The sequence below is a fragment of the Anastrepha obliqua genome, chromosome 1 (genome assembly GCF_027943255.1).
Source record: "Anastrepha obliqua isolate idAnaObli1 chromosome 1, idAnaObli1_1.0, whole genome shotgun sequence".
Taxonomy (NCBI): domain Eukaryota; kingdom Metazoa; phylum Arthropoda; class Insecta; order Diptera; family Tephritidae; genus Anastrepha; species Anastrepha obliqua.
This window is the reverse complement of record NC_072892.1, coordinates 124,918,236-124,940,638: the sequence shown is the minus strand read 5'-3', so window position 1 is coordinate 124,940,638 and position 22,403 is coordinate 124,918,236. Positions and strand designations below refer to the sequence as shown.

At 40.0% G+C, this 22,403-nt stretch overlaps 3 protein-coding genes across 3 annotated transcripts; 1 reads left to right on the top strand and 2 right to left on the bottom strand.

Moving 5' to 3' along the window:
- Window positions 1-628: 628 nt before the first annotated feature.
- On the bottom strand, window positions 629-2,780 carry LOC129236000 (60S ribosomal protein L4). The gene is made up of 4 exons (XM_054870121.1): window positions 2,646-2,780; window positions 2,273-2,453; window positions 1,837-2,207; window positions 629-1,538 (listed from the first exon to the last, which is right to left on the bottom strand). The coding sequence occupies exons 1-4, from the start codon at window positions 2,646-2,648 to the stop codon at window positions 861-863; spliced, it is 1,233 nt and encodes a 410-aa protein (XP_054726096.1). The 5' UTR covers window positions 2,649-2,780; the 3' UTR covers window positions 629-860.
- A 5,330-nt stretch (window positions 2,781-8,110) lies between these two features.
- LOC129235997 (colorectal mutant cancer protein) lies at window positions 8,111-12,475 on the bottom strand. Its single transcript, XM_054870119.1, has 9 exons — window positions 11,879-12,475; window positions 11,055-11,325; window positions 10,760-10,962; window positions 10,360-10,534; window positions 10,134-10,291; window positions 9,752-10,056; window positions 9,552-9,689; window positions 8,862-9,491; window positions 8,111-8,792 (listed from the first exon to the last, which is right to left on the bottom strand). Exons 1-9 carry the CDS (start codon window positions 12,167-12,169, stop codon window positions 8,516-8,518), a joined length of 2,448 nt encoding a protein of 815 aa, XP_054726094.1. The 5' UTR covers window positions 12,170-12,475; the 3' UTR covers window positions 8,111-8,515.
- A 1,336-nt stretch (window positions 12,476-13,811) lies between these two features.
- On the top strand, window positions 13,812-19,503 carry LOC129235996 (protein polybromo-1). Its single transcript, XM_054870118.1, has 3 exons — window positions 13,812-14,843; window positions 14,908-17,967; window positions 18,037-19,503. The coding sequence occupies exons 1-3, from the start codon at window positions 13,877-13,879 to the stop codon at window positions 18,975-18,977; spliced, it is 4,968 nt and encodes a 1,655-aa protein (XP_054726093.1). The 5' UTR covers window positions 13,812-13,876; the 3' UTR covers window positions 18,978-19,503.
- Window positions 19,504-22,403: the final 2,900 nt, after the last annotated feature.

Below are 22,403 nucleotides of genomic sequence, written 5' to 3'. Positions count from 1 at the left end.
TTTTTGCGTGCTTTTTGGTGCCAGCAAAGAAGAAACACTGTATTTAAGATGCCGCATATCCACATTTCATGCAAAAGTATGAACAGCTACTGTGGCTACCACACAAACCTTAGGTCGTTTACGAATATACATATGTTGAATATTAAATAAATTCCATTTATTGTGGGGTTTACATAACATGCATAAGAAAGCCATGTCAAAACATATTTTTTGCCTAAATGTATGCTTTACTCTCAGGCAGTTTGAAAATTTCTATAAAAGATCGAAATAGGCCGAAGTCACGACAGTCCGTTCTACGTAACCGGAACGACCCGGATTTATATCCGGCCAAGGACCGTCAGTTCAGCAGCATTCCTTGATGTGCACGGGGAATGTTTATGCTGCTACAACAACAACAGGCCGAATAGCCGAATCAATTTGCATATTGGAACTAATATTCTACAAAGAATATTTCAAATTTGTGTTGCATATCTTGATAGATACATTTGCGCCTGTTGCGGATATTGGGTCACCGTGTGTATTCTATGTAATATTCACTTTATGCGCAAGCAAATTAGCAATTATGTCCTTGCAAACTTGAAATCTTATCATTGAACAACGGAGAGGAAATCACTGACTCATAGTACAATTATGTTGTAATGGCCCATATATTTATACTATGTAAAAAACTAACTTCTTTACATGAATACGAAAGCAATATTAGTTTCGTCACTAAAAAAGTGTGATTTTTTTTATAAAATATCTTAAATAATAAATTTAGTCGCATTTTTTTATAAAGTATTTTATATTATGAATAGAACTTTTGTAATTACTCTTCCATTACAAATAAAGAAAAGCATAACGACTGTATTCCATCCATTTTACTTCTTAGCGGGGGCTGCCTTTTTAGCGACTTTCTTGGCACTTGCCTTCTTCTTACGTTCAGCCAAAACCTTTTGCAACATTTTAGTGCGGTTGGCTTGTGCCTTAGAAGCGACAGCAGCAAAGTGTGATTTCGCCAGTTCCACATTCTTCTTCTTAGCAACGGCCAATTTTTTGGCAATAGTGCGCTTTTCGGCTGCTAGCGCAGCGCGGCGTCTCAAAATCTCGGCATATGGGTTCAATTTGATCAACTGGCGAACATTGGACAATGGATTCAGACGACGCACACGACGGAACACCTTCTTACGTGGATCACGCAATACTTTGCGGATTTCTTCCGATTTCAACAGACGGGACAAATCAGTATTGGCCATCTTGGGTTGTGGCAAATTGTAACCTTTCTTCAAGGTTGATGGCTTCGTCCATGAACCAAACAATTCGTTTAGACGTGCGAATGCCGATTCAGTCCAAATAACGAAACGGCCAACATGACCACCTGGAGCCAATTTCAACAAATTCATCTTATCCACATTCATTGTCTCAATGCCGGGGATGTTACGGAAAGCACGACGCAAACCCTCATCCTTGTAGAAAACAATCAAGGGACCACGACGAGCTATACGTCGGCGATCACGCATTGTACCACGGCCAGCACGGAAACGCTGCGACTTGTATACCTATGATAAAAAGAATACATCACTTTTGTCAGTCATTGGTGAAAAAATAAAATTTATTTGCCGCAATTATCTACTTCGCGGTGCAAAAGGAAAATTGATTTCTTGATTTTGTTCATAAATGTACTTTTCAAATACCCCAACTAAAAAGCATTAACTGCTTAGCAGCGGAACGCCTATGAAAAGTATTTATTCTAGCAGTATTTTTCTTCTTATAAAGTCCAGCGAACACAAAACATGTAGCTTCATTCGCATTTGCACGGAATACTGCAATATTAAGTTCCAATATATTTCAAATTACCTTTTGGATGTCAGCCCAGATTTTCATGCGTCTCAGAAACACTACAGCCTGCTTGGTTTTTTGTAATTTCTGAACTTCATCAGACACCACCAAAGGGAATTCCGAAACACCATCAATGATGTGACCTTTAGATTGTACAAGGGCTGGAACTCCGGACGCAGCAATAGCCGATACAAGGGCGTAACGGCGTTGGTTGACATTAACCTTGCGGTGCCAGCGACGGAAGGTCTTGGTAGGGGCAAACATGCGTCCACCACGACACATATTACCGAAAGCACCCTGGCCAGAACGATGAGTACCACCACCACGAACACGAGGAATACGGGCAACGGCACGACCAGTACCCCATGATTCAGCAGACGTCTGATGACCTATTATAATTAATTAAAAAAACTATTGTAGGAATTTCACAATAATATATTATTTATCCACACACCTGCTTGTTCACTAACGGCGTACGGCTGACGGTTGTTACGGCGGATAAGTTGGTGCACTTCATTCACAATATCCGGGCGAATGGGGGCTTTGAAAACTGTGGGCAAGGCGATATTTTTATCCTCGACTTGCTCATTTTTGTCCGAATAGACAGAGACCAAAGGTCTTGCGTTGGCCAAACTCTACACGTAAAAAATAAGAAACATACAAATTTATAATTACTAAGTACTCAAATGACAAACGTGCTGCGTCGCAAAATTGACAAATCTTAACACGTGTACCACGTTATTTACTATTGGTAACGATTTCTGTCGAAACTATTATCACTTTTATGTTCAGATTGATGCACTAATCATTTATGAACATGAACTCACCATTTTCCACTTCAATTATTTGGAATATCGCATAAAATACTGCCTCAAAAGCAGAAAACGTCTTCCACCAACCAAAAGGGGAAAGAAAAAGACAGCATTTGAACGGAAGCGCAAGATGGCGGAGAAATTGTGCTCATTCGAACTTATAGATGGCTCTACTGCATATAAAACACTTACACAGTTTCAATAAAGTTTACGACACTTAGTGCCATCTAGATGTGAAGTTAGTTAATTTGTTACTTCAATTTTATTAAAAATCGGATCGAAATGTAAAAAATTTAAATAATTGTGCGGTGCGTAATTAAAACACACTCTATTGTAAACGTCGAAAAACAATTGGCGCATTTTTTAAAATGAATTGCTCTCTTAAATACAAAATGTTTTTATTATAGATTTTTAGTAAGCTATGAGCACAGTCGAACACTTTTCTTGTAGAGTCCAACAATTAAAAAAGTATTAGCAAGTAATTGCAAGTTTTATACAAAAACAATTAAAATTTATTAATCATATTTTTTCACACACAAGCATTTAAAATAAAAATAACTGTATCCTTTCTTGCCAAATTGAAAAATACTAAAATTTAGATATACATACCTACACATACACGATAATAAATAAAAAGTATTACAGTTTAAACACAACTTCCATCAAATTGTTGACGATTCCCTCAAACACAAATCTGCAAACCCTGTGTTTGACTTTTGTAGTAATGTATTATTAGTATTTCGAATAATCTCTATATCCAACGGAATTAGGACCGACAAACAATAGTGAGCACAGCTTCTTTGCTTGAAAACAAGAACTATTCTGCCGAGAGCTCAACAGTGATAAATATAAGGTGTTTTGCGCTGTAATAATTGCGGCAGCGTCACCTTTTATGAGATAGGACTGGTACTACCACATGATTTCTGCAACAATACCAACGTTCTCTCAATAAAATGTTGACTATCTGATGCATAAAAATTTTCACTGTGGAGTAGAAATGGAAGGGGAAAAGTAAGTTTTTATTTAATAAATATTACTTTGAAGTTTAATATTGCTTATTTATTGTTTTGAAAATTAAGTTCAAATAAAACGAACTCATTGGTCCCTATTTCCATATTTTCAAACAAACAACACATTCGGCGCAAAATAGCTTCTTCAATATTGCAACAGCTAATCAGCTGAATATCAGCAACGAGCAGGGTCGCAATATTTATGTAACTATTGATTGCCGTGAACACAGCCATAATTTTATTTAAATATAGAATCGTTTGTTAATAACAGGTGGCGCTAAAGTAATCCTCCTATCAGAAAATGCTATACATTTTGCAATTGGCCCCTAATGTCAGTTCTGTTTTGACATTTGTGTAGGGAACACATACGAAATACAACAAATAAACAATGTTACGCTACACTGCTCCAGAACGCGGAATATTGCTGACTATTTATTTGACCAATAATCGGTCGGTGACTTTGGCACAACGTGAATTTCGTCGCAGATTTCCTCGCCGTCTAACGCCTACTGGTGAAACACTGCGACGTTTAGCCGCTCGCCTCGAAGAGACTGGCACAACACGAGATGCTGGCAGGCGTGGCAGACCCCGGAGTAGCCGTTCTGAAGAGAATATTGCTGCTGTAGCCGAGGATGTCATGGAAGTGCCGTCGACATCGACCAGACGACGTAAAAAAACGACGACGCCCCCACCAGGGTAGTGGGCAATTGCAGCAGCTCGTCTGACATAACAATTGCTAGCACAGGTCTGATAAATAGCATAACCTGGCGACCTATGCTATCGCTTGCATCAGACCACTTGCCCATTATCGTCTTGATTGAGAGACCAGCCGCCTACCCACTCCCACCGATGTGCGCGCAGGCGAACGCGCATTCCGCAAGGCGATCACAGCCGCCGCGGCTCGCTTCATACCCGCTGGACGGATCCGGGAATTACGTCCCAATTTCCCAGCCGAAGCAGCCGTTATGGCAAACGAGCGTGACCGTCTACGCCAGGCCGATCCCGGGGATCCTCGAATAAAGGATCTCAATTCGGAGATCCGGCAACTGGTCACCCAACATAAGCGGACCAAATGGGTAGAGCATCTGAAGTCCTGTAACTTCACCTCTGGTGTGAGCAAGCTCTGGTCCACCGTAAGGTCCCTGTCGAACCCGACGAAGCACAACGACAAGGTGGATATCACCTTCAACGGTCGTACTTCGTGGGACCCGAAGAGATGCGCGAGCTATTTTAGCCCGCAATTTATATTGCATCCTCCGGTCGACAGATCCAAACGTTGTGCCACCAGACAGTTGCACAAACTGCCCTACAACAGTGCACCGCTTACTTTCACCAGCGACGAGGTTCAGGGGGCCATCAAACTAATGAAACCATCAAAAGCCATCGGCCCCGACGGACTAAACATGCTGATGTTGAAAAAACTGGGTCCATTGGGAGTAGAATATCTCACTAAGGTCTTCAATCTGTCCATGGCCACTCTCATCATTCCTGATAAGTGGAAATTAGGAAGAGTGGTCCCACTACTGAAGCCTGGGAAACCCGCCAACCAAGGGGAGTCTTATCGTCCGATAACTCTCTTTTCCCCAGTAGTGAAGACACTTGAAGCCCTTCTACTCCCACTCCTCACTGAACACCTGACTCCAGCCCCACACCAGCATGGTTTCCGTAGAGTGCACAGCACCACCACGGCACTCACCGTCATAAACACCCAGGTAAATCGCGGACTAAACCAAAACCACCCCTGCGAGAGGACTGTCCTAGTAGCGTTGGACTTACAAAAGGCTTTCGATACAGTCAGCCACGCCACGCTACTAGATGACATTTTACAGTCGAAGAGGTGGAGCGCGAACTACCTGAGTGGTCGTCACTCGTCGGTGATATTTCGAGACCAAACCTCCAAACAGAGAAAAATAAAGCAAGGAGTACCGCAGGGTAGTGTCCTTTCACCCTTGCTCTTTAATTTCTATATGTATTTCGAAACTGCCCCAGCCACCAGAGGGAGTCTCACTGGTCTAATCCGCCGACGACTGCACGATAATGGCGTCGGGCAATGACATTGATGGCCTATGCTCTAAGGTAAACGACTACCTCGCCCGCCTTTCTCGCTTCTTCACTGCGAGAAACTTAAAACTTTCTCCCACTAAATCCACGGCGACCCTTTTTACTACCTGGACAAAGGAGGTCAAGCTGCAACTTCAGGTGCACGTCGATGATACCCCAATACCGACAGTTAATAACCCCAGAATTTTGGGAGTCACCTTTGACAGCTTGCTCTCCTTCTCAGCGCACACAACCGCTATTGCAACGAGAGTACAGAATCGCAACAAGGTCCTCAAGTCGCTCGCCGGCAGCACTTGGGGCAAAGACAAAGAAATGTTGCTGTCGACTTTCAAGGCAATAGGACCACCGGATCTGAACTATGCCGCGCCTGTCTGGTCGCCTGGAACCAGTGATACGCAGTGGACGAAGCTACAGACCTGCCAGAATACTGCCATAAGGACCGCGACAGGATATCTCCTGATGTCCCCAATTCAACACTTACACGATGAGGCTAACATGCTCCCTGTTAAGGAGCACAACAAAATGCTCGGCAAACAGTTTCTGCTAGGGTGTCACCGCAGGCCTCACCCATGCAGACACCTGCTCGAGCCCGAGCCACCTCCCAGGCATATCAGGAGACACTTCCTCAACTACGTGGACGAGATCCTGGACAAAACAGACAGACCACTCCAGGATCAGACAGTATACAGACAGGCCATTAACGACATCCATCGGGAGACCGTTACCACCTTCTTAAGCTCCCGACCCCCGAATGCCGTTATCGGAGTCCAACCACCACCCATCGCAGATGAAGAGCTCCAGCTTCCCCGAGAGTCCCACGTAATCTTGACCCCATTACGTTCTGGATATTGTAGCAGGTTAAACTCCTACCTATCCAGAATCGACCCCGACATACTAAACATATGTCCGGCATGTGAAGGCACCCCGCACGACACTAACCACCTTTCACATGCCCCAACAAACCCACTCATCTAACACCCCTCTCCCTCTGGACCCAACCCGTCGAAACAGCCAGTTTCCTGGTCCTACCGTTAGATGAGCTAGACGAAGACGACCGGTAATTACACTACACTGACAGGGCGAAGATACTGCTACAACAACAACAACAACCAGACGACGTGCCACGCAAATGGGTATCAGTCGACGGTCTTTACAGCGAATTTTGGTACAAGATTTGAAGATGTTTCCGTACAAAGTCCAGACGATGCATCAGCTGTTAGCTGCTGACCGCCAATCGCGTCTAACAAACGCTCAAGCCATCCTTAATCACCACCAAGAGAAAGATGATTCTTCATCAGAAATAATCATGAGTGGTGAGGCCCATTTCCATCTTAGCGGGTACGTAAATAAGCAAAATTTACGCTTCTGGGGCACTGAAAATCCGCGTATAACCCACGAAGAGCCATTACATCCGCTCAAAGTCATTGTATGGTGTGCTGTTTTCGCTGGAGGAGTCATCGGACCTTTTTTCTTCGAAGAAGTCGCGGGCCAAACGGTTACTGTGAATGGTGAGCGCTACAGAGCAATGATCAACGAGTTCTTTTTGTCGCAACTTGATGAATTGGGATTGGAAAACATGTGATTCCAACAGGACGGTGCAACGGCACACACTGCACGTGCCACAACCGATATGCTGAAGGATGCATTTACCGGGCGCCTAATCTCCCGTTTTGGCGATTTGCACTGGCCAGCAAGATCGCCTGATTTGACCGCTCCAGACTTCTTTTTGTGGGGCTTTTTGAAGTCGCGGGCTTATGTCAACAAGCCTCAGTTTCTTGCAGCTCTTAAAGACAATATCCGTCAAGAATGTGAGAGCCTATCGCCGGAAGTTTTGGCCAAAGTAATGGAAAATGCCATAAAAAGGGCTCAAATGGCAATCAACTGTGGCGGTGGCCATTTATGTATGTACATGACATCATATTCTCGACTTGATGTAAAAAAAATTAAAAGACCAAATAAAAATAATCCACAAGAAGAATCAAAGTTTTTCATTTTTTTTTTAAATTACAGCCAAAAAATATCGCAAGGTTACTTTTGCGCCACCTGTACAACTGTCGGGATAATGTTGCTTTTGTTCAAACTTGTCGTGACAGCTAATTTTCGTAATCTAAAGCAACAGCAAAAATAGAAAAAATCCTAGTATACGATGCGATAACGATTTTCATTTATAAGCAGCTAGAACTATCACTTCGCTGCTTTAAACGAATGTTCATGGTCTGTTAAAACTAATGTACATGGAACAGGTAGCAGTACAGCAAACATAACAATGGTCCCCAAAGATTGACAGTTTAGAGGCCAATTAAGAAAAAGCAAAAATAAAATTGCTGCTCTACTGATATGGGTATTTTTTTAAGAAAAATAATAAAAAATCTTCACGTTGTTTCAAAATTACTGAATAAGCGTGCATACTTACTGAAGAGAAAAAAAGTTTATTCTCAATTCGAGTAATTTATTCCAGCGCGATTTGTACATTAATAATAGTTTAACAAGCAATGTGTAATTACAAAAAACATATGTATGTATAAGCATATGGTATGTTGTGAATCCACGTAATTATATATGATACCTAAACTTTATAAATTGATGCGGGAAAATTTATATGCATTTTATGTATTATGTTATGTATTGCTTTCTAGCACAATATGCCCGATTAGCTAAGCCAAGCGATAAATTAATGCGATAAATGGCACACTTGAATGGATTAGATTAATATAAAATTTAAGATTCAATTTGTCGTATGATAGGCTAGAATAATAGGAAATTGAACTTAATTGTAATCTATTTGTTGCAAACATTGTTCTGCTATGTACTATTCTAAAGAGTAGTCTCAGGCACGATCTCATGTATTTGTAGTTGCGACTCATATGACTGTGATAGTTCTTCTGAGTTTTTTGATTTTATACGTTGTGGCTGCTGCTCTACGCGGTCACAGTCTTTAGTACGAGTAATACAGCAGTTATCATTGGCATTACATTTTTCTCCAATAACTTTCTGATCAAGTCCAAATGACATTTCTACAATTTTCTGTTCCAATCTGCGCACTCGTGCTTGATATCTGCGCTTGTTTTGATCCAAAAGTTGTGTTAAATTTCTATAAATTTCATACAAAAAAGTTCCATGTACTTGAGCTTTAATTAATTATCGAAATGAAAATACTCACAAATTTGATTTTTGCAATTCCTGAATATTATTCTGTAGCTGGACGTGTCGTTCATCGGCGTTAAGTTGGGAAGCGCTCACTGATGCTATTAATGTTTGAATACGGCTTTTGAGTTCGGATTCTCGTGTTAGCGCTTCTACTAATTGCTGTTCTGTGAGTGCGACATGTTCGGACTCGGAGTAGGAAATCCGGTTTTCTGCGATCTGCTCGCGATGGAAAAGTGCACTGCTGGCATCGATGCTAATTTGTAGTTGCAATTGTAGCTGCAACTGCAATTGTTGCAATGCTTCTTCAAGAGAACTATTGCGCTCAGTAGCGAGACGTTTTTCTGCTTCAGCTGATTCAACCTTTGATTTTAAAGTGATATTTTCTTCGCGCAAGTTTAATAACTCTTGCATCATTACTGCCATTTCGATATCAAATTGTGCGTTATTCTCTTTTTCAGCCATTCCGTTACCACTCTCAATAGCTTTGCGGGATTTTTCGTACAAATCGCTAAAAGGCGACTCCAGATTGACAATTGTATTTTGTACGGTGGAGCGACGACCTTTCAATTTTGAAACATGGTAACGCAAAAGGTTGTCATCATCGGTAGTCCATGGTGTGTAAACCTTGTCGGGAATACTGAAGCTGTAATTTTATATTGAATGAATTAATTGAGGTCGTCAGTTAAATGGTTTAATAATTTACGTTGATTGCCAAGGTCCCAAGCTATTTTCACAAATATTTTTCTCACTTTCCAGACGATCTAGGAGGTGTTGTGCAACTGTCTCCACAGCTCTTCTACTCTCTTCCGCGCCAAGGGATTTTTCCGTCATCAAGGCTAATCTAAATTTTTACTACCATTATAGATGACTTGCATATATAATATAATATAATAAAGTTCATACTTGCTCTCTAGAAGTGCCAGCATAACATCATAAGCTTCAATGGCCCGATCGCTACAATTTACCGCAGTTTGCAAAGCAATTGCGTTTGATTCATATTTACCGCAAAGTAAATACAAATGCTCACAATGTTCTTTACATTCCTCTAATGTAAGGGAGAGAATTGTATTTCGCATTTTTAACTTTTCGATTTTACGTTGCAAACGCTGTAGTTCCGTACTTATTTGGGATACTTCAGAAAAGCTACTCGTCAAACTTTTGTCATTCTGTTTAGAATCTATTACCAGATGCTCAACCATGCCGTCATTCTAACATTATTCATGGAAAGTTGTAAAGATTTAGATTTTACTATCATTAAAAACATTGTCGGTTATTTGTTATTTACCTCGGTATTTAGTATGCCTGTCGCAGTTTTCGACTCCTGTGTGCTATTGATTGACTGACTTCTACATTTCAATTTAATACGTTCCGCAATTTTCGCCACAGGTGGTGTTATTTGGGGTGTAGAAAGTAGCTCGTATTGCTTTAGTGGCGTCACAAAATCTATACAACGATTACATAATAATATTACAGCCAAATAAGTTTCAAATTTACTAATTTACCTAATTTACCTAAATGTGACATTCTTTCGGGATCAATTTCACTATTCTTTGCCTCACTAGGATTCGTTGGGTTCAGTATTTCTGTAGATTGTTTTTGCTCCCGAGGAGTGGTCTCGTTATTGGCAATTTCTGACTGCAGAAGAGCGATTTGCGCTTTTAAACGAAGCACCTCTTCTTGGAGTGCCTTGTGTTGGAATATTAAAATTAGAATAAGTAACCTAAAATACCTAATATACTCGTTCCCACGAAAGTCTGATTCAAGCTACCGGAACGATCCGGATTTACCATATAGTATATGCGGCCAAGGAATGTCGATCCAGCAGCTTTTTCCAAACATTTGTGGACTATGTTTATGTTGTTACAACAACAAAAACAACGACAACCAAATATAATTGAATTCAATTCGTACCTCCACTTGTCCTTTACATACGACATCGATAATTCTTGGCTGGTCTATTGAATCTACACAGTGGACATTATCCCCAGTGCTGTTGCCTTCATAGATCGAATGTTCGGCTCCACTCTCAACAAATTCAGTTTGACACTCCGCATCAGGGTTTGTCAAATTTAGTTCGGAATTATATACAGATACGTCTTCTTGAAAACTTATCTCTGAAAGAATTAAATGATCAAAAATTATTTCACTTAGTGGTTTGACTTAAACTTAAATTTAAAACAGTATTTATTCGAAAAAATCGACTCACCACTCTCTTCCGGTTCGTGCTCTTCTAGAATAACAGTTTCCTGTTTAGCTCGCAGTTTCTTACTTAATTCCGCTATAACGCAGTGCATTTCTGTTATGCGACATTCGTGTGCAGTACTGACAACTTCCAAACGTCGTAGGCACAATTCTTTTTCACCATTGCAATCCTCCAGTTTTCGCTGCAAGTCCATACGTTGCTGCTCAGAGTCCTGAAGGCGGTGCATTAAGTCTCGCACCTGAACTTCCAATTGTTGAAGGGATAGGTTTTCCACCTAAGAGATAAACACTTTATTTATACACGAAGTGACATTAAGCGTGTAAAATAACTGCAAAAAATTAAACATTAATTATTGCGTTTTGGCTTCCTACTTTAAGGCTACGCATTGGTAGCGGCTGTGAAATCATCGCATACTCCCATTCTGTTGGTAGAATATTTCCATTTTGCTGTTGTTGTTGTTGTCGACGTTGCTGCATTTCACTGCAGCACATACAGCTGAAACTTCTGGCAAGTGGTGGCCAATATTCCATGATCATATTAGTATGTTACGGTTTAATATTTACAAGAAACCAATATTTTTTAAGTTGTTGGTATCTCAATTTTTTTATTAATAAAAATACCGTAACACGTACGTCATTCAATTATTTTTCTAAACACTCTGCCTATCGCACTGACCTTGCAGTTTGTTCAAATAGGCGGCCTTTCATAAGCGCACTTGCGCAGTAATATGTCAATAATAGAAAACAAAAACAGGCATCCTATTGACCCACCATAGCCCCCATTCCTTGTAATTATCAGCAAATAATGATTGCATGGTGCATATTTACCTTTCCAATATCCAGTGTAGAACAGGAGCTAATGTTGTTATCACTTTCATTGTTATCGCGTTGAGTGTGGTCAGGCGAGTCGATTTCACTGGCAACGACCAAATCTCCCGCTCTGGGGACATGACTGCAAACAAAAGATGCTACCTCAGAGGCGTTATTTCCTAAATGCACCTCCTTAGGGTTACGCGTTATAGCACGTCGACTGGCAGCATTTGTCTCGGTGTTTCCTTTGGCCACGTCTGCACTGCGTTGAATTTTACTAACGCGTGCAAGATGCACATCATTAAACATGTTAAATTAAGATGAATCGCAACTAACAACTTTGTGGTTTGCAACCACTTTATAAATGTATTTTTGACCGTCCTCTACCAAACCAAATCAAATTAGTTCAGCCCCACGCCTAACAATTACTACCCCGTTATCTTCACATGCTTGTTTCTTTTAGATCCAACCGAACTCACATACATAATTATTATGTTCGATAATAAGGAAATATGTTTGGACCTGAAAATTGTTTATTTATTTATTAGTAGACTTTAAGTTATAAAAATGCCGCAGAAAGAAGCATAGAGCTATGAACTAATATAAACACACAGAAATGAAAAGTAATGAGCGGAAGATAAAAATACAGAAATGTCAAAGCAGAAGTAATAGAAAAGTCAAAAAAACATCCCAATAAACCATTTTCTTAATTAATACTAATTAATTTATACTCGCAAATTTATTAATAAATCGCAAGATACCGATATAAAAACGCAAATATTTAACATAACTTTCGAGGAACAGCTTTTCCAACCTGTCACCTTACCGAAATCCGGCAACATTTATTTAATTCTACATCAGCTTAATTTTGTCACTAAAAGTACGTTCACATATGCATTAATTAGCAATAAATCAACAAAATCACATATGGCAGATTACCTGAAAAATTGACAATCAGCTGTTAATACTGTTGTGAAAGGTTTTTCTTCATAGAAATTATTTTAGTGGAATATTTAGTGAATAATTATTATTCACGATATGAAGAAAAGAGAAGGAGAAGGAATAACTAATTTAAGTGCGCAACTGGCTGCTAGTAATAAACAGTCGAAGGAAACCGGTAAACGATGTTTACTGAGGTTTCAAAAAATTATGGCAGCAACACACATGCGAAATACGATATTACATTTTATAATAAGTAATTAGAAGATAAATAGTTTATGGACACACATTTTTTCTGCAATATGAATGCATAATTAATAATATTTAACAAAAATTTTATTAGAATTATGTCTACAAACCTGTTTTCTTTGGGACACTAATTAAGAACCGCGAGCATCCAGTCTTTAGACTATTCTATTTATTCCAATATTCTTTGCAGATAGTTTGGGCTGGTTATATGATTGCTCAAGCCCACTTTGACGGAAAACATAAATCTCGCCTCTTGAGATAAAAGAGAGAAGGGCTGGAAAGAAAGGTTAGAGGAAGGGGGTTATGTTTGCTGGTTATGGAGAACATCGACAGTGACTACCCAAATTTTGCCACGGCGTAATCCGTATGAAAATGCAAAAAGGCTGTGTTTGGAGGCTTTACATTGATTTGTGCTTTCACAATTTCACACTCGGTACTTCGTTTTGATTAGTTTGTTTAGTTGAAGTCTCATAAATCACAATATTACCAAGCCATTCACTGAATTTTCATAAACAGGTAATTTCGCCTCCTTTTGTTTGTTTGGCATTGGAAAGGGAACTGACGTCAGTCTTATCAAAATCACGAAAAATAAAGTTACTGTTTTTGGAAAACGTCAACTTCTGATTTAATTCGCCTTAGCAGCAAAAGAGGCCACTTTTTGCGCAAGGCGAATACGCGGTATGCAAAATATATCATGGCAAGGCGAATCTTTAAAATAAATTCGCCTTGATCTGGCAACACAATGCAAAGCACATAAGCCATTTATAAATTACTTGTTCATTTCATGTTGTTTGGTGTGTTTTCGTGTTTTATCTAATTTTTATAAAAATGATGAGTCGCAAAAGACGTGCAAGTTCCATTTCAAGTAAGCAGGATGAAGATCCTCTACAAATGGATGATTCCACTCCAGAGCAATCACCAGTACTACAAACTTCAGCACGAAAAAAACGCCGGCCAGACCCGTCTGAATTGTGTCAGCAGCTGTACGATTCAATACGAAGCATTAAAAAAGAAGATGGCGCTCCACTATGCGATACTTTTATACGTGCACCAAAACGGCGTCAGGAGCCTTCATATTATGATGTTGTTGCAAACCCTATAGATTTATTGAAAATTCAACAAAAATTAAAAACGGATTCATATGATGATGTAGATGAATTGATGCAAGATTTCGAGCTGTTGGTAAAAAATGCTAAAGCGTTTTACAAGCCAGATACTGTTGAACATCAGGACGCTCAAGCGCTTTGGCAACATATACTTGTTAATAAGCATAGATTATTAGAGTCGAATGGTATTGTTGAGGAAGAGCCTAAGGCAAAACGTCTTTCTCGAAATCCAAGGCGTTTGACTGGGTCAACTGGTAACAATGGTGGAGCCGACGTGGATAATGAATCTACACGCCCCGACGATGATTTAAATCCATATGAAGAACTTTTTGCTGCTGTAATGACAGCAGTAGACCCAACCATGAACGATCGACCCCTTCATCGTATGTTCCTTCTACTACCTTCTAAGAAGATGTATCCAGATTACTACGACGTTATTGAGCATCCCATAGATTTAAGATTAATTGCGACTAAAATTCAGATGAATGCATATTCCAGCCTAGTGGAAATGGAGAGAGACCTCCTACAAATGACGAAAAATGCTTGTCAATTCAATGAGCCTGGTTCACAAATATATAAAGATGCTAAAACTCTTAAACGACTGTTTACACAGCGACGAGTAGATATTGAGAATGGTAAAGTAAAGCCCTCAAGACGCATAAAAACTCTTTCAAGTGCTGCAATTTCTGGTGAGTTTAGAATGTGTATTTAAAGATTTTTATGTAAATACTTAGTATACTTGTTTTTTTTTAGCCATGAAAGAAGATGTGGACAGCTCTGACGATGAAGAAACGAGTAAAAAAGGGGAAGGCCCCATGTGGACACTCTTTGATCATTTATATACTGCTCCCGGTTCTTCCGAGCACCCAGGCGCAACAGGACCTCCCCTGGGTACTTCACTGTGGAAATTGCCAGTTCGTCGTTTTCATCCCGAGTATTTTGAACTTATTAAGCGCCCAATTTCTATGTGCCAAATACATACTAAACTTAAAAAAGGAGATTATGCAAATATAAGCGATCTTACGGCTGACCTGTGTCTTATGCTAGATAATGCAAAAAAAGCATTTCCTCCAACACATCGCACTCATAAGGATGCTGTAAAAATGTTAAAAATTATGAATACAAAATTAGTCGAAGAATCTTTGGAACCGGAAACCAGCGATATGGAAGACGATGGCGATGTTGACGGGGATGGGGAAGATACTTTGATAAGTAACAATGCACCACGTGAAAAGAAAAAAGGGCGCCCACGTATTAATTCTAACAGCACAAGCGCTCCAAATACACCCAATAGTAATTCACCGAAGTCTAGTCGGATTCCAATAAACGCTGCAATAAAAAAGAAAATTTTAAGTATACAAAAGTACTTGGTTGACTTTACAATAAGTAATCGAAGGCCAATTGAGTTGTTCATGGAGAAACCTCCAAGAAAAATTTATCCCGACTACTATGACATTATTCAAAATCCGATTGACATGAATACGATTGATCATAATATACGTTGCGATAAATATGCTACAGTAGAAGATGTCGTGGCGGACTATCGACTTATGTTTTCTAATTGTAGACAATATAATGAAGAAGGATCCAACATATATGAAGATGCTAATAATTTAGAAAGGGCATTGAATGAAAAGTTAAAAGAATTTCCTGGTTTGGCGGATATAAAGAAACCGTTACAGAAATTGGCGAAACCTAGCGGCCGTAAAAAGACAGCAGTGGTTGATAAACTATGGCAATTTTACGAGACAATAAGGGAATACCAAGAACCAAAAGGAAAACGACAACTGTCATTAATATTTACCAAACTTCCCTCGAAAAATGAGTACCCAGATTACTATGACATTATAAAGGAACCAATTGATATGGAGCGTATAGCGCAAAAATTAAAACAAGGAAGCTACGAGACAGTCGATGAATTGGGAGCTGATTTCTTGTTGATGCTTGAAAATGCTTGCAAATACAATGAACCGGACTCACAGATATACAAGGATGCACTGGTACTACAGCAATTGACTTTACAATTGAAACAAAGTTTGCGCAGTGAACAATCATCCACTCCAGATGTTGCTTTAGCTGTACAGGAATTGTTTCTTGGTTTATTTACCCAGCTCTATAACCATCAGGATGAAGCTGGAAGATGTTATTCCGACTCCTTAGCTGAAGTTCCTGAGTATGATGAAATAACCGATACAAACGGCAAAGTGAATAAAATACGAGGAATCTCATTAGATTTAATCAAACGGCGTTTGGACAAGCTTGTCTACAAGCGTTTAGATGTTTTCCAAGAAGATATTTTTTCATGCCTCGAACGGGCTCGACGTTTATCGCGAACTGATTCCGACGTGTTCCAGGATTCTATTGAACTACAGATGTTTTTCATTAAAAAACGTGATGAGTTGTGCAAAGATACATTCAGTTCACCAGCACTAATGTACACAGTTGGAAATTTACATGCCGAGGTAGAGGTGATGCGTCAACAGAAGCTTGCACAGGAAGATCAAGATCAGGAGGACAAGGACGAATTGGATACCGCGGCAATGCAAGGCGAAAGTATGACTATTAACCAAAAGGTATTTTCGCCTGGAGACTTTGTATACTTTCAACTACCGGAAAACAAAATACCTAGTATTGCATATATTGAGCGTCTTTGGACCACTTCAGATAATGTGAAATGGATGCACGGCGCAGTTTTCTTACGTCCACATGAAACGTACCATGTGACAACTCGAAAATTTCTCGAAATGGAAGTATTCAAGAGCAGTGTTTCTCAGACGATTCCAATGGATAAGGTACTTGGTAAATGCTATATAATGCATATAAAAGATTATATCAAAATGAAGCCAGAAGGTTTCGCTGAGAAAGACGTATTTGTGTGCGAATCGAGATATCATATGCGAGCGCGATGCTTTAAGAAATTTAAAATTTGGCCCTTTGTTCGTGAAAATGATCCTGTTCGCTTTATAGCCCGAGATCAGCCAGTAGAGCTGAAAAGAGTAATGTCGGTTTTTAAAGAACGCATTGAAAAGCACAAGGGTGAGTTGGAAGAGCTTAAGTTGCAGGAGGCACTGGTGGAAAAGGAGAAGCCCAATGTGGTATGCGATGCACCACCCTTAAATGGAGAGTCGAACAGTGTTTACTACCAGCAATTTAATACTATTTGTAGTGGTGCTGTTAAAATCGGTGACTTTGTTTACGTAGCTACGCAAAGTGGAAAACAGTCAATTGCGCAGATACATCAAATATGGGAGAATGCAAACAAATCTTATTTCAAAGGACCTTGGCTTTTGACACCCAATGAAATAGTGTCTCCATTGAACAAACAGTTTTATCGGCAGGAACTATTGCTGTCAACCGTTGAGGACATTAGTCCACTAATAGCTATTGTTGGACGTTGTGCTGTATTGGAATATGCTGAATATATAAATAGTCGCCCGACAGAGATCCCAGAGAGCGATGTTTATATCTGCGAGTCTGTTTACGATGAATTGAGAAAATCATTGCGGAAATTAAACACGCCAGGAGGTTTGCGCAAATTTCAGCACAGTGCTGAAGTGACACAGGATGAAATATTTCATTTTAAAACCCCTATTAAACCAAGCAAGGAAGTTAGAAACTCTGAAGCTAGTGAGAATTTGGGTATGCTCGAAGATTCATTGGACGGAAATCCGCCTTCTGTAAATTCGGATGTAGCTGCAATATCATCTCCAGCACCTTCGGTGTCTTCTACACCAATGTCATCGAAAGTAAAGAATAAAAGCACTAAAAAGAGTCTTACGGGTTATATCCTTTATTCGAGCGAAGTGCGCAAAGGTGAGTGTACCGAATGTCAATTAGCACAATTAAACTGGGTTGAAATTTAAAATTTTTCCTCTATTATAGGTATCAGTCAGAGCAATCCAGATGCTTCATTTGGCGATATATCACGTATGGTGGGCACCGAATGGAAGAATTTGCCGGCTAGTGTCAAACAGAGTTGGGAAGATCGCGCTTCACGACTAAATGAGGAGTCAGCCGCACGCCGAGAAATAGATGAAAGCTTGAATTGCGCTGGTGGTACCGCTAGTGGTAGTCCGGGTCCCAATGACCAACAGAATGGTCACACATTTGAGTGTCTATGGGACAATTGTGATTATCAATTCGAAGACGCCGTTGATTGTATGGAACATTGTATTCAAGATGGCACAGGCCATATTCAACGTACCGTTTGGCAAGGTACCGACACCGAGTTCACATGCTTGTGGCGTGGCTGCATTCGCATTAAAAAGAATATGCAAGCGTTTCCATCGCTGTTGCGCCTCATCAAGCATGTACGGGAGGTGCATTTAAGCAAGGGCGGAAAAGTTATTCCCCCAAGTGAACGCAGTAAAAACTTTGTGCCACGGAAGAACCAAAAAAATGCACAAATTATGCAGCAAAATGTACAATCGCAAGGGGCTCAATCAACTATGTCGCCTCGAGGTGGCAGCGTTAGTAATGCAGAGAATGGTGCTGTGTCGCAATACCCTATGCAAGTACTGGGACCACCACCGGAGCCAATGTTTGTTACAGTACCACCAAGGCCTCAGCGTGTACTGCATTCTGAAGCATATATTAAGTATATTGAGAGTTTACAAAATAATTCAAAGTCTCAGCAAAAGCCTAACTGGAAAAATTCACTGAAGACGGTTACACCAGCAAATGTTGCTGTCAAGTCCGGTTTACCAACTAATTGGTTGGGCAAATTTGCTGAGAGTAATGCCGAAGATGTAGTGTCAGCCCTTTGCCATTTACGCAATTTTATGATGAATGATGCACTTCAAATTTATCGCAGCTCCTATTAAGTGTCTCTAAATGTGCAAACTTATATTCGCTTATTTTCGGCATTGTATTTCGATACCTCTCCTTTGGTTTGCGTTACTCATTTTTTTTTTTGCTTTGCGCTGTTTCTTGAGGATGGAAATTAATCTGAACATTAACCAGTTAAATGTGCATACGTTCTATATGTATGTAGTTTGTAACTTAAAAATACTACAAAGTGTAGACATCAAATGGAATTACAGTATTCTTTTTCGAATACTAAATTGAACTTTGACAATTTTTCACATTTACCAAAAGCTATTCGATATATGAGGAATAAGGTAATATGGACCTATAATATTAAAATTGTTTTTTTCTTTATCGCGTATATATATAATCCATATTTATATTGGAGTACATGTACATATATATAAATATGTACGTATATAGGCGGTATAGAGTAAAGCTGACCTTCAATTTTCATTAATTCAACTTTGATGTATTGTTTGTATGAATGTATTTCGATATGACGCTAATAAATAACAATATGCGATTAGTATTCTACAAGTACGTGTGTATATGGTTTTATAGATCTTTATTTTGGTAATACTTTTATGTGTCTCAATTTAATATAATAAATGTGCCATGCAGAAAGAAGGGGGGCCATTCCTCTCTTTTCTGTAATAATGTGGTGGTAGAGACATTGAATGCTAAACGTCCGAATTTTCAATCGCTTATTATTTTAAAAAATAAAGAACAAAAAATAGAAATTCTCGGCCGCAGTCACTGTGATACACACCGTCTCCGTCATTTAAGTTGATCCGTTTCTTAGACGTGCCAGAAACACCTTGACGCAAGCAGTCGGTTCTACGTACCGGAGTTACGAGTTTTTCCTAAACAAGGGCTGCTCCCTCAGGAAACTAGCCCTGTTTAGTAAGATGAATTTCATCCTTTGTCGTTGGATCAACTAAATGCAGCTGGGTTGTTCCAAACATTTCTGATTAGGACTCCATTGATTCCAATCCTGTACCTGAACGAATGGAACGAATAATCATCTCAAGTATTAAGCTTCTTTAGTTTAACTGTAGCGGATTTTGGAGTAAGATAGCCGGTTACATGAGTCGGCATGGAATATTGATACTTATCGGTCTCGGCTGGATACGTATCCAAAATTTCCTTTCTTTGCCATTTTCAATAGTAAATTACCGTAATATCAAAATTATCCGCCGTAGCCGAATGGGTTGGTGCGTGACTACCATTCGGATAACGTAGGTTCGAATCTCGGTGAAACACCAAAATAAAGTCGCGGTCGCCACTCGGCAGGCAATGGCAAACCTCCGAGTATATTGTATTTCTTCTATGAAAAAGCTCCTCATAAAAAATATTTGCCGTTCGGAGTCGGCTCCATTTGTGGAGCAACATCAAGACACACGCCACAAATAGAAGGAGGAGCTCGGCTAAACACCCAAAAAGGGTGTAAGCGCCAATTATATATTATATATGTATGTATTGTATATATATGTATCGAAATTAGGTTATTAGGGACTCCGCTGTAAACACAAGGGGAACTATTTTGTTTAAATTGGTTCAATTGCTGGCTTACGCGGATGACATAGACATAATCGCTTCCTCGCTGCCGAGTTTGAGCCTTCGCAGATATTGAAAGAGCAGCAAAATGTATGGGTTTAGGAATAAACGAAGTCGAAACTAAAGCGCTAGTTTCAACTACATGGAAATCTGTCAGACACAATGTGGGTCAAATACTAAAAATCACTGACTATGGTTTTGAAGTAGTGAGGGAATTTTAATGCCCGCTGAAATCGGCCACAGAATCCTTTGGCCAAACGCTGCTATTCTTCGCTGTGTCAACACCTAAAGAGTCGCCTCCTAAATAGAAAAACAAAGACTTCACTGTATAGCTCAATTATTATTTCCATCTTGCTATACGGTATAGAAACGTGGACAATCAGAGATGCGGGTAAACAGAAGCTGCTGATTTTCGAGAGGAGAGTTTTACGAAAAAATTTTGGCGCGATATGTGATAAAGGCGAGTGACGGAAACGCTACAATCATGAACTCGGAAAACTATATGCGCACCCATCTGTGATAACCACAATCAAGATCATGGGCAGGTCACATATTGCGGCTTAATACGGATTACCCACCTCAGCAAATACTCTTCGGTAAATGCCACAGACAGAGAAGAAGGCGCCGCCCGCCGCTTAGATGGATTGACAGTGTAGAAGAAGATGCAGGCTTATTGGGATTTCGGGCCTCCATACCCGAAGGCACGAAACCGAAACAATTGGAGGCATATGCTACAGCAGGCGAAGACCCAACCAGGGTTGTCCAGCCAACAATGATGATGATGATCGAAATTATCAAAGAAATCGAAATTCACAGAGAGGTCGTTGGTTCGAATCTCGGTGAAAGCAAAATTAATTAATTAATTAATTAATTAAACATTTTTCTAATAGCGGTCGCCCCTCGGCAGGCAATGGAAAACCTCCGAGTGTATTTCTGCCATGAAAAAGCTCCTCATAAAAATATCTGCCGCTCGGAGTCGGCTTGAAACTGTAGGTCCCTCCATTTGTGGAACAACATCAAGACGCACACCACAAATAGGAGGAGGAGCTCGGCCAAACACCTAACAGAAGTGTACGCGTCAATTATTTATTTTATTATTTACCTTCACTTATCTATGCAAAATAAGTGCCGAACATCCGAAAAGTTCCAGCTTAGCATTAGCAACAGGGTTGCAAACGTTGATAAGTCCTGCAATACTTCCGCTTTTATTACGTGCCTCGAACAAGGTCTATAATTCATCGTCGCCCAGCAGCGATGGCTACAACGTGCAATGTGATCGCAAGTGAAATAACGGTCGGTTAGGGATAAATTAATGGATGAAGCTACAACTTGCCAAAATACTGCTCTCAGAATAGCGACGGGAGATCTCTCAGCAGCATGAATCAATCTAACAGTTTATTGATGGAAGGTGAATCATTTCACAGGTAGGTCAAAAGACATCTCGTTTCATTGACTGACGAAATCTCGGTATATGAACAATAACCACACGTCCCTACAGTGTTTAGGCAAGCCATAAACGACATTCACCGTGAGTTCCTCACCACCTTCTGAACTCTCGTCCCCTGAAAATCTTTAGCTGTTTTGTAAGATCCACGTCACTCTGACCGAATTACGTTCTGGATGTTTTAGTAGGTTAAACTCTTTTCCAATGACAAATCTCCAAGTGTATTTCTGCCATCTGGCCTTCGGAGTCGGCTTAAATCTGTAGGTCTCTCCATTTGTGGAACGACAGTCCAAAAATAAGAGGAGGAGCCACAATAGCAGCCAGACATACTCGATATATGTTCGGTATTTGAAGGTACCCAGCATCATAATAACACTTCTCTCCCTTTGGGCTCATCATGTCGAAAGGGCCTATTTCGTGTGTCTACCGTTACAGATAA